The sequence below is a fragment of the Acomys minous genome, assembly GCF_964271855.1.
Source record: "Acomys minous genome assembly, chromosome: 6".
Taxonomy (NCBI): Eukaryota; Metazoa; Chordata; class Mammalia; order Rodentia; family Muridae; genus Acomys; species Acomys minous.
The window spans coordinates 39,930,074-39,942,722 of NC_140487.1; the positions used below are offsets into that span (position 1 = coordinate 39,930,074).

Genomic DNA, 12,649 nt, shown 5'->3' on the forward strand with positions numbered 1-12,649 from the left:
ATACCTGAGCCTCCCAGGTGCTATGACTAAAGGTGTGAGCCGCCATGCCTAGAAATAGATCTGTTTTCAAATTACTTTATGTGAAACAAGAAGGACAGGGACACCAGTTTTCTTGCTTCTGGTTAATTTCTGAGCAATTTCATGCTTTTTGAAGTTAAGATGGCATCTCTCTCTTTCTCTCTCTCTCTCTCTCTGTGCATGTGTGTGTGTGTGTGCGCGCGCGCACGCGAGCATGAGGTTGACTTTGAACTAGCGGATGTGTCTGCCTCCGCCTCCTGAATGATGGGATTAGAGTGGAACATATCAAATATACTTTCAATGCACATTTAAAGAAAACCTCAAAATGTACCAATCAGTAAGTATTTATCAATCCAAAATAGTCATAAAATCTTAGAGGACATCGCTATAATATACAGCATTTCTAGTTTTTTCTCTATAGATCTTATTATAATACATACAGCAACTGTATAAAAAAAAAGAACTTTAAATTTCAACCTAAGAAATGGTGGCTGGAGAAATGGCTCAGTATTTAGGAGTACATACTATTCTTGCAGAGGACCTGAAATCAATTCCCAGCAGCCACGTCAAAGGGCCCACAACCAGTTGTGACTCCAGTTCTAGAAATTCTTGTTCTGAAATCCTAGGGCACGAGGCACATACATGGCATATATACAAGCAGAAAAATTCTCATACACATGAAAGGAAATAAATACATATTTCAAAAAGAATTCAATAATAGGATTTTTTAATTAAAAAAAATACACTACAAATTCACTCTTATCCCCCTCCCAAAAAAAAAAAGGAAGGATGACATATCAGAAAATGAATAGACTTCCAATTAAAACAAATTTTATCGTGCAGAGACATAGTAAAATAAAAAGGGATAAGACTATTCCCGGGATTCTTAGCATAGAAACGACTTGCTGGAATCACCATTGATTACTACTAGAATAATAAAACCGTAGTCTCACCCCAGGCAATACAACAGCTCCAATTCCACTCTTTAGTTTAGACCTGCCTCTGCCACCTCGTCCTGACAGCCCCGCACCACGAGGTCTCCGCTTCCCTGGAAATCCAGACCCTCGGCCCTACATAACAGATAAAGGTGAGTTCACAATTTGTAACGGCCCTAAAGTATTTTTTAATCCATATGTCAGTGAAATAAAACATTTTAATAAATGTTACACAAATATTTACCTTTCTTTATAATTAGATGATATATATCAATAGGGCAGAGTTACTGTTTCCATCTTTAAATATGGTATACACAACTTCTAAATAAAACTAGTTAAAGCTTTAGAATCAGTGTTGCATCTATGACCCTGACTGTTTCCCACAGCAGGCCTCGGCAGCATTCTTGACTCCCTGCACCTCCATTCCAGGTGTTCAGAGTGGCTATTCCAATACATTTCTATATGCACAGACTATCTTCAATACAAAGTAGGCATCAAGAAAAGCGATCCTGGGGCTGGAGAGATAGCTCAGTAACTAAGAGCACTGTTTACTCTTCCAGAGGTCCTGAGTTCAATTCCCCCAAACCCCATGGTGGCTCACAACCATCTGTATTGAGATCAGGTGCCCTTTTCTGGCATGCAGGTGCACATTCTGATAAAGCACTCATATATGTAAAATAAAGAAATCCTTTTAAATAGAAAAAGAAAAACTATCCTCTCAGAGCTGAGAGTAACAGAAACATTTACTGGGCACTTAGTATGTACTGATCTAAGCAATTTTTCCTCTCAAGAAACCCACAAAATCTCCATTCTAGAAGTCATTATACTAAGGGTAAAAAGTATCAATGACTTATCAAGGTCACGGAGCTAGCAAGTGGCCCACCACCGTCAGTTCTTACTCTCTATTACAAGCCAGAAAAGTTAATTTCTCACTAGTGTGGAGCAGTATTCTTCCTATCATGAAAATGGGATCAGTATCCTTCATTATTAAATAGCTCTCCTATAAATAGAACATATCTAACTCGTTTTAACACAGTATTTAAAGTTGCTTAAAGATTTTAATAAAATCAACAGAAAGGCAAAGCAATTTACCTTAAAAATAATGTTTGAAATAGGAATAACTTACCTAAATTTTCACTAACATAAGAAAAAGTACTATAGGAAAATGTGTTAAGTTTCCTGATATCTTAAGCTGTAAGTACTAACCAACATTAGAACCCTGATGCCACCTTGGTCATATTCAGAATTATATATTACTCAGTTCAGGGTCAAAGCACTATGTTTATGTTGGAAGAATAAAACATCACATGAACAAAGAGTTAGGGACTGTGTTTTCCTCTTCAGTTTTAATAAGTACAAACACCTTTCAGCTCCAAATTGCCTCTCCTTGTACTCTCCTTCATCCACCATGTTCTTTAGGTCCATGAGAGTCCTCAGCTCTGAACAAGGTATAGACAGGGTGGGGGACTACTCTGGACGGGCTTATTTAAGTAGGAATAAAAGGGTGGCTTGCGGCAGGGAGGTGTGTGAGGAAGAATTAAAGCTGCAATTAAAAATCAGGAGTACAGTAATCTCTCAAATTACTTCCCCTAACATCCACTGGTACAGACTAAAAGTAAGTGAGAGTCGGGAGCATTTGCTACAATACCATTAAATGAGTGATGTTTTACTCTCTCAAATATTTAGCCGTGGTAATGGTAGTACATGGTTGCAATCCCAGCACTTGGGAGTCTGAAGCAGAAGGACCTGGATGGAATTCAAGGACAGCCTGGGCTACATTAGAGACCAATCTCTAATCAATAAACTAATTAAAATGAAGTATCTATAAAATTATGCCGCATTATCTTGGAAGATTAAAACAATATGGAAGAGCATAAATGCTTCCAATTGTAATAGAAATTAAGAAAATATACTCTGAAAGTCTTGTGAAAATTTTCACTAGTCTAACTTAATTAGCACTGTCCTAGAAACATACTAAATATATAGGGGAAAAAAAAACCTATTTTCTTTAGTCAGCAAAGTATTTTTGCTTTTTGAACTTTTTTTGCTTCAAACTGTCTGACACTACTTAACAAAACCCCCTGCCACTGGAGTGCTCTATGGCTGTGAGGTGAGCATGCCCAGTGAAACACACTGCAGTCTATTTCCTCTGTCTGAGCATGCCCAGTGAAACACACTGTAGTCTATTTCCTCTGTCTGAGCATGCCCAGTGAAACACACTGTAGTCTATTTCCTCTGTCTGTGCATAGCTGATTGTATTTTATGATGCCGTTAATGAGCACGTTCCTAATTACACTTTGTGACAAGAATTTTCCCCTCAAAGAAATACTTATTATAACAACAACAGAAAATCAGGCAGAAAAAAGTCATGGAAAACTATATCTTTAAAGTACTACAATTTAACTTCCTCCTCATCTAGATCTTTAAGTGAAAAATGGTGTGAGGCAAGTTTTCAGATTTCAAAAAGTGTCTCTGGAAGCTGAATCTAGAAAAGAAAGGTTTAATTCTTAACATCCAATAGAACAAAACAAACCAGAAAGAAATGATACATGAATGTAAATGCAATTAATTTTATTTACCACTTTGATGCTCCAAATGGCACTGCCAGAAAGCTGCCTGGGTTTAAAAATTTCCCGGCCTTCTGAAATGTCTGGGGACCAGGAAGGTGGGCTCACTGTATTATGGTTACTCCAAGCCCCCTAGGATATGGCAGGTGAGAAAATAGATGTATAAAACTCAGCAACGTAAAAGATCAAAAGCCAGCAACTAAGGAAATTTAGGACAGCAAAAGCAAATGCAAACGTATGGAAAATTAGGACAAATTGCTTCAAGTTTGGGAAAATAAACTTATTGCTTAAAGTGACTTTAACTAAAATGTTTGCAGGTATAATTTATATTAAATATTTAAGTAGAAATATAATACAATAAAGTGTAATAAAATCAAGGTTTATATAACATCAGCACTGACTCATGAACTGTTAATTACAGTACAGAAATGAAAATAAAAGTCAGTCACAAGTCTAAGAATTAACACTAGAAGAAAATTATTCCAGGATTATATTCATCTAAGAAGGATATCTATACCAAAAGAGTGTTTGTTCTATTCATTGGTGTAAACACCCACACCAGTAAACCAAAGTACACTCAGAATGAACACATATACCTTGGATGACTTTTATTTATGGGAATGACATCTTACAGTAATTATACCCAAGGAGTTAATTTGAATAGTTAAGAGATTTATTAAAGCAAATTGTCCTAAATTTGCAAATTAAAATGACTAAGGTGCCTAATATACAAGATGCAGTGTCTCATTAAAATTGATAAAATAAAATTAAGGCATCCCACTTCCAAGTAACCACACTGGCAATTGCAGCTAATCTGATGAAGACACTAAAGAGCAAGAAAAAATTTATTCCACCAAAGAAATGCTTTAAAGAAAACCAGAGCAAATGTCAAACAACAATGACCCTATTTTGAATCAGGCAATTTAAAAAGCCATACAATTACTTTACCAATTAAATGACAAAATATATCATACTTACCATGTTTCTAGAACATTATCAAAATAGTGCAATTCCCAGTAATAATAAAAATGCAATCAGTAATTTAAACAACCAAAATTAAGAACATGATCACCAACCTATACAGAAGAGACAGTTGATGAAGTTTGGAGGGGAAAATAATTAAGAAGCACAAGGGGGAGACTAATTCCACTCCTGACCCATGCTCAGGAGCCATTCTGTGTTCTGTAGCTCAGGGTGGCTGTTGCTCTCTCTCTCTCTGCTCCCCTTCCTTGACCACTCTCTACCCAAGCTCAGTCAATAAGCACACACTCCTCTCAGCACATGGCAGCCAGTCACTCCTGCTCAGGACCCACTTCCCATGGCATCTGCATCTGCGCCATCTTCCCTGTGTTAGTTAGTAAAGGGCTCTAGTAACCTCCATGCTGCCCGAAGTCGGCTCTCTTGTGTAGTAGAACACATCCATAATGACTGTTCTCCATTTCCTATGCAAGTTCTTCCTCACCGACTCAAGTTTAGGAAACCCTCAAGTTTCCTAAAAGTTGAAGCCTAAATCCTAAACACTATTTACAGCTTGAAATACCATCTTGTAAATAACTGTCTTCTACGTTCACAGGTCTGAGTTCTAACTTTTTCAAACATTTCCAAAAAAGTATAATAATGTTTTTTTCAGCTCGCTTTATACATCCATCTTATTATACAAAGTCTCTGTGGAGGCTTGACTGAGAATGGCCCCTGTAGAGCCACAGACTTGAGTACTTGAGTACTTGGTATCCAGTTGGTGAAAGTGGTTAGGAAGGACTAGGAAGTACGACGTTGAAAGAGGAGGTTTGTCACTGGGAGCCAAGGTTTGAATTTTCAAAAGATTTGTACAATTCCCCTTATGCTCTCTGACTCTGTTTGTGTGGATTAAGATGTGAGCTCTCAGCTCCTGCCCCAGTGCAACGCCTGCCTGCCTGCTCTCATGCTCCCTACCATGCTGCTCATGGATTCTAACCCATTGGAACTATTAATTGCCTTGGTAATGGTGTCTTTTCACAACAACAGAAAAGTAACTAAGACAACATGTATCACATCTAAAATCTCTACAGCTGGTTTCATTTGCTAGTCTTTCTCGCTTTTATAGTGGCATCTAGTCCTCTAGTCTAACAACAACAACAACAACAACTATTATTATTATTATTGTTATTATATTATTATATTTTTAATTTTTTTTTCTGCCCATCTGCTCGGCTTTCTATCTGCCCTTCCATCCAAATCATCAGCAAACCCAGAATATATCTCATTTTGTCTCTGGCGATCACACTCCCCTCAGCACTTCCAGTGCCAGCATTCTTGTCCTGCCTGCCGCCATCTTGCATGCCACCTGCTCATCAGTCAGGTCTTTATGCTTCCCTCCGCCCCTGCCAGGGTCTCCTCTAGACTTTTTCTGCCTAGCAGCCATATTCATTCCAGAAATAGAATTCTCGCCCGGCAAAGAACTAACCTGTTTTGAGCCCTCTGGTTGTGCCTCAGCCACGAAAAAGGCAAACCTTTCCATCTGCTTCCCTCCACCCACATCATACACGTTTTCTTCCCATCGATGCACTGGTCCTGCCCTGGCTTCCTTACTACCCGCAGTCAGGGCCCAACTAACACAGCTACTCCCCTCTTCCAATCTTTTCAAAAATGGCTAGCTGTGTCTAACCTTTCAGGCAAGACCTTGGGTATTCCTTCACCTGGCACTGTTAGTGAGCCACCATCTTCCTTACGGCACTGTAGGCTCCTTTCATTGCATCATCACTGACATGCTTTACTCCTAGTCATTTTATTTAGTGGTAGAGAAGTATAGGCAAGACAGCTCAGCTTAGTCCTCTCACTACTTCCACAGCCTCTCACTAAGTGTATTTCCTCAATGCACACCTTAAATTCTTCTTGATCTTTTAACATAACCAACATAAATTACCATAAAAAGTAACCCTCAAAGATAAAAATAGTATTAACTTTTTTTCGTAAATAAGAATTTTCTGGTGATTATGTATTATTCATCACAATTCAGATTAGCTTTGAGGCCTTGTATCTAATTTCAAAAAGTAGTTATATTTCATCATATAACATGGATGAACCAAATGAAAAGCTTCCTAAACCAAGAAAATCTGGATGTCAATGCAGGAATAATTAGGAAACTACTTGGCTGCTATGAACAGTCTATATAATAAAAGCTTGATAGTCACATAATGAATTTTAATAAGTATATTATCATAGGACAGTGCAAGACAGATTATATACAATTTTAAAAAGAACTAAAGAAAAATCATGATTACATGTATATATTTTGACAAAGAAGAAATGACCTAATATATCTTTTTACATCTTAAAACTGAAGTACAGCTGGGCGTTGGTGGCACACACCTTTAATCCCAGCACTTGGGAGGCAGAAGCAGGTGGATCTCTGTAAATTCGAGGCCAGCCTGGTCTACAAAGCGAGTTCAGGACAGCCAGGGATACACAGAGAAACCCTGTCTCAAAAACAAAACAAACCTGAAGTAGTTTTAATGATCTACTTTCAATTATAGATCATCATCCTTTAGATCCCCACTTGAGAAAAGGTTATTTGCCACTGGCGGGTATGTGCTTGCCTACTGTACAATGTCCTGCCTACTGTGGCCATCACACTGTAATTACTTGGACTAGGCTGTAAGCATGAAGACAAGCTATGCCCTTTCTGTTCTCTGTTGTATCAAATGTTCTGTTCAACAACTACTAACCACTATTTCTCTCTTCCATTATATTTTGCATACATGTATACATGAAAGCATTGCAATCTACTATCCTATCAAACACACTAAGCTCATCCAGTTGTCTAAAATCTTGGATTTTCCTTACCTCCAAAAACCAATCCACAATACACTACTAAGCAATCTAAAACTGAAATTAAGAACAAAAGAGTATAAATATAAAACATCGAGGGACACTGAATCAAGCTGCTATCAAATCCAGGAGAGATTATGAATATTATTCAACAGAGACTGAACTGCTTAAAGATTGTATGGAAACTTATAAACATATAACGTAGGCAATTACAGGTTTGTAGACTTAAAAGGCTGGGGGGGGGGGGCACACAATAATGGTTAAAGGGAAAGAATGTTATGGCCAGGTTTCTATTTAAAGTCAAATCTAACCTCAGCATTAGGAGAATGAAAAAGTAGGATAAGAATGTTCCAAGTGGGGCTGGAGAGATGGGTCTGCGGTTAAGAGCACTGTCTGCTTTTCCAAAGGTCCTGAGTTCAATTCCCAGCAACCACATGGTTGCTCACAATCATCTGTAATGAGATCTGGTGCCCTCCTCTGGCATGCAGATGTACATGCAGGTAAAATACGGTATACTTAAATAAATAAATCTTTTAAAAGGAAAAAAAAAGAATGTTCCAAGTTTGAGGCCAGATGAAGATCCAAAGTTGAAGCCTCACCACCTCCTTTCTGCCAAAAAAGAAGAAAAGAAGAAAGCAAAAGAAAGAGAAAAATAAGTACAGTAGGTCAACCCTATCATCATGTGTGCCAAGGAAGGACTTTTGTCTTACAAACAACCAGAGAGGGTTTGGTAGTTTACAGGCAACTTTATACTTCTCTCTCAATCAGTCCTCCCCCCAACACGCTATCCAAGCCAAGGTCACTATTGAAAAAGAAATCTAATTTTGGGAATGTGAAAATATTTCAAGAGATAGAACATATTTACTCACTTCTACAGATGATGCTGTAGCAGCAACACCTTATTGCTATGACTTACAGACATCTTTTTAATAAAATACCTCCTTTTTAAACACCAACATCAGTGGTGGCACCACAGCCTTTAACTCTGTGCTGGGAAGACAGATGTTTCTGAATACCATTACGGTTCACTTAGCAATGATTTAGAACTACCACTACCAGCACAAGGAAACAAAGAAATTAGAGTTTCTTGTTTGCCTTTAGCTTAGCATTGCAAAGGGCTTATATTCCCACATGCAACACAGACACTTTTTAAATCATCTTTAAAGAATTTACAAACTAGAGTCAACAGAGAAGACAAGTGGTGGCATATGCCTGTTGTCCCAGCACTCAGGTAACAAAGCAAGGACAGGATGATTACCCCAAGCTCAGGGGCAGTTATGGCTATACAGAAAATTCCTGAATCAAGGAAAAATTTTTAAAAAAGAAAAGAAAAAAAAAAAAAAAGAAAAAAGAAAAAAAAGAAAAAAAAGAAAAAAAGGTTGGTAGCTATAAAAGGTGAACTTTTTTCCATCCTACTTCCCATAGCTTTTAAAAAAGCTTTCTCTATAGTGTTTATTCTGTTCAGCACTTTACAAAACAAATAAATTCTTTAAAAATTTTTTAAATTAGAAAATATAAGAGGAAAGCAAAGCCTGTGTCTCTAATTAAGGACTCCTTTTTCAAGGTTCAGGTCAAACTTGAGCATTAGAGGCTATTTAATTGGCCTAGGATGGAGCTATTACATAATGTTGGAAGTCAGGCACGGATTCACATCTGTAATCCCAGTAATCTTGAGGCTGAAGTGGGACTAAAAGGAGCTGCAGGCCAACATGGGCTATATCAGACTTCCTTTCAAAATGTGTATAATGCAGATGCTAATAGGATACAGACATAGGAACCAAAGTGAATGGGAGGTTAAAACTTCTTTTTGTTGTAATACAAAGCTACATAACTGTTATCTAGCTAATTTAACACAGCAACATTAAGATGGAAGTGAGGAGTGCACTAGTTTGTGAAGGAAAAAAAGCCTCACAAGATAACAGAAGCCAAGTGTCAAAAAAAAAAAAAATACACACACACTCACATACTTTTGAAATAGGTATTGCCTTTGATGTAATTTAACTTTAGGAAATAATACTTTAGAGAAGACAAATCAGTTCATTAAAGCATATTTTTAAGTGCCTTTACAGCTCCAGTTAGTTGTTAAGATTAATTATTGGAAACTGGTTAAATCATAAGACATAAAATTCCAAACAAACACTACAAACTAAATCTTCCCTACTGTCTGATATCAGAGAGCAGCCATTGTGTAAAACAACAAATAATGCTAAGCAGCATGGTCCTAATTTTAGTACTTAATCTCACTTTAATCTACTTAGAAAAAACTATAATTCATCCCTAAGACACAGAGTCTATATTACATAAGAACAGCAACAAAACCTACCAAAGAGAAGCAGCTTAGAAGCCCAGCACTGGGAAGGCTCAGGGTAGGACAGTCAATCCCAAGGAGACCTTAGCCTCACAGTAAGACTGCTGGAAAAACAGGGGGTGCTCAGCAACCCCCCCCCACACACACATTCAAGAGGTGTGCCCTTCACTTGCTGAAGAACACATTTTAATATTGTTTTATCTAAAACTACTAAAGTTAAGTCCTACTTTGAAAAATAGTCTTATAAAAAAACTTAGCATGTATATACAGAAATGAGACATTGTCCAGCATAAAATTACTGTTTATGCAGGTGTGTGTGTGTGTGTATGTGTGTGTGTGTGTGTGTGTGTGTGTGTGTGTGTGTATCATGAATATATTACAGGAAAAGTAAATGTTATTACTATGGACATAATTTTATACTGTTTTTAAAGCTCTAAGATTACTTTAGAACTAAAAACATCTTAACAAGCGCTTCTATAGCAATCATAATCAAATAGATCCTATTTTTATATTCTAAAGTTTAATAAATTACATTCTCAGTTAACAGCATTTTAAAAATAATGCACTCCTCCCAAAACAAAAATAAAAACATCAGAACTGAACTCTGTGGATGGAAAAGCTACCTTCTAAACCAAAGCTAGATACACCTTCCATATTTTACAGGATTGCTGCAATACCTTTCCTGTCATCATTAATATCATCCTACCTGTTTGGATCGGGGTCTACCAGGAGAAAATTTTCTTTTGGTAATAGCTGGTTTACCCATGCCTATTTTTGGAGTGACTGAGATGTACGTTGTTGGCAGGATGCTTCCAGCAACAGAGTTGAGAGTTGAAGGGTAACTGTGCAGCATGTCACATGCAGGCAAGTCTGAACAAAGTGCTGAAGAGGAAGACACGTCTGCCTTGCTCAGGTCAGTTGCTGTGGAGAACGATGATTCCTCCTCAGCGGGTAACTTTATAGATTTGTCTCCTTGGCATGAACTATCTTTGACACAACTGTCAACCGCAAGAGTCATTTCAAAATCCACACACCCAGTGGGGAACTCAGAACTTTCCTTCTGTTCCATTTCCTCTTGCACTCTTTTAATGACCAAGGGATCTGTACAAGAGAAGGAATTTTCACTGTGCGGGGAAAGTAAGGCTTCCGGTGCAGCAGACGCGGTGGATGGTTTTGAAGGGCTTAATTCTTCTTTAGATGCCACTTCAGGGTCTTCTGACAACTGCAGTTCCTCCTGCGGCACAATGATCTGGTGTGGAAGGATTTGGATATTTTCTGTCACTTCCATTCTGTTTTCATCTTGATCTTCCTCACAAACATGTACACCTTTAGAAAGTGTTTCTGTTTTTTTACTATCAATTTCATGAGAAATCTCATTTGCCAGTCCAGGATTCGTTTTATTGTCAGACGATTCTACAAAATTTAGAATACAGGTAGTGTTAACTCATATGCAAATTACAAATGTTTAACAATAAATAGGATTATCTGGCTGAAATCATTAGCCGGGCATGGTGGCACACCTCTTTAATCCCAGCACTCTGGGAGGCAGATTTCTGTGAGTAAGAGGCCAGCCTGGTCTACAAAGAGAGTTCCAGGATATCCAGGCCTATTACACAGAGAAACCCTGTCTCAAAAAACAAACAACAAAAAACAAAAAACAAACAAAAACTAAAAAAAGAAAATGATATTACTGAATTAATTAAGGAAACAATTCCCAAATGGTTTGTGAATTAAAATCAATCATGGGCCTTCAGAAAACATGGCTTAGTAAGATTGTTATGGCTAAAAGTAATTTTGGTTAAAAAAACAAAGCAAAACAAACAAGAGACTCAACTATTAATATATTTCTATTATACACATGACACATTTATAATTCAAGCACTTACAGACTTAAAATTAGGTATGCAAAGTTAAACTTACTTTACAGCTAGTAAAAAAAAAAATCACGCCAGACTTTTAAGAGGAAGACTAGTTTAGAACATAGAGATACAATGTGGACTCAATCGTGATACTGCTTCTGATAGATTTTCGATTATTACCTACATATGTCAACCTATCAACACATATACTGGATTATAATCCTTGTTCATCCTCATTGTCAGAACCTTAGACAGTAATCTTAACTACTCTATTGATATGTCAGACACTGAAATATGTGTGACTTTAAATCAGAGTACCAATTTACTAAAGTTGCGTGTTGTGTCATATGCTTTTACTCCCAGCACTTGGGGGATAAAAGTGACCAAATCTCTATGAGCTCAAGACCACCCTGATAAGCTACAGAGTAAAACCCTGCCTCGATTGACAAACAAACAACAGAAGTCAGCCTACCTGTACTGAGAAATGTTAGGGGCCTCAAATGACATGAGGCCCAAATGGCCCTACAAAGTAGGGCTACTGACAATGAGACATTTATTCCAAATGAGGCTGTACCAATGAAAACACAAGATTCTTCATTTATTATTTTTAAAGCAGTGATTAATTCCTGCTGTAATGAAAGGCTATGTGTGTGTGAGGATAGACTATCCAGAACGTGCAACACAACCACCAACCCCTCCTAGGCAACCTGCTCATTGTCATTCTAGTTGAGGAAAAATTTACTGGGCAATTGTCTTATAAGCTAATTAAAGTAGACAATAGGAACACATAGCTTACCAGAAGTGAGGAGACCAACTGTGTCAGGGCTTTCTGGTGGATTACATTTCTGGGGCTCTTCCGTGTGCGCTTGAACAGCTACAAATAACATATTATGGAATCTTTAAGCAAGGAGTCAACATTTCTCTAACACTGCTCTCTCTATAATAATTGAATATAGAGTTTTCATATATAAAATGTCATTGCCAAGATGAGCACAAAACATGTGGTTATTATGTTAGTCAGTTGTATACAAAGCTAAAACTAGAAATCTGTACGTACTATAGATCTGCTATACCTTATTTTCTCCAGTTAGATCTGAATGAAATATAACTTTTAATCAATTATTAAATGTGGAGTTAAAAACCTGAAAAACCCTG

At 37.4% G+C, this 12,649-nt stretch overlaps 1 protein-coding gene across 11 annotated transcripts in view; it reads right to left on the minus strand.

Annotated features, from left to right (window-relative positions):
- The window catches only part of KMT2C (lysine methyltransferase 2C), a 216,604-nt gene that overhangs the window by 85,027 nt on the left and 118,928 nt on the right, over positions 1–12,649 (minus strand). For all 11 annotated transcript variants that reach the window (XM_084787762.1, XM_084787759.1, XM_084787767.1 and 8 more), the window contains 4 exons: positions 12,291–12,368; positions 10,342–11,048; positions 3,533–3,652; positions 972–1,088 (listed from right to left, as the gene is read on the minus strand). In XM_084787762.1, coding sequence (XP_084643888.1) covers positions 972–1,088; positions 3,533–3,652; positions 10,342–11,048; positions 12,291–12,368 — 1,022 coding nt within the window. The remainder of the gene's footprint in view (positions 1–971; positions 1,089–3,532; positions 3,653–10,341; positions 11,049–12,290; positions 12,369–12,649) is intronic.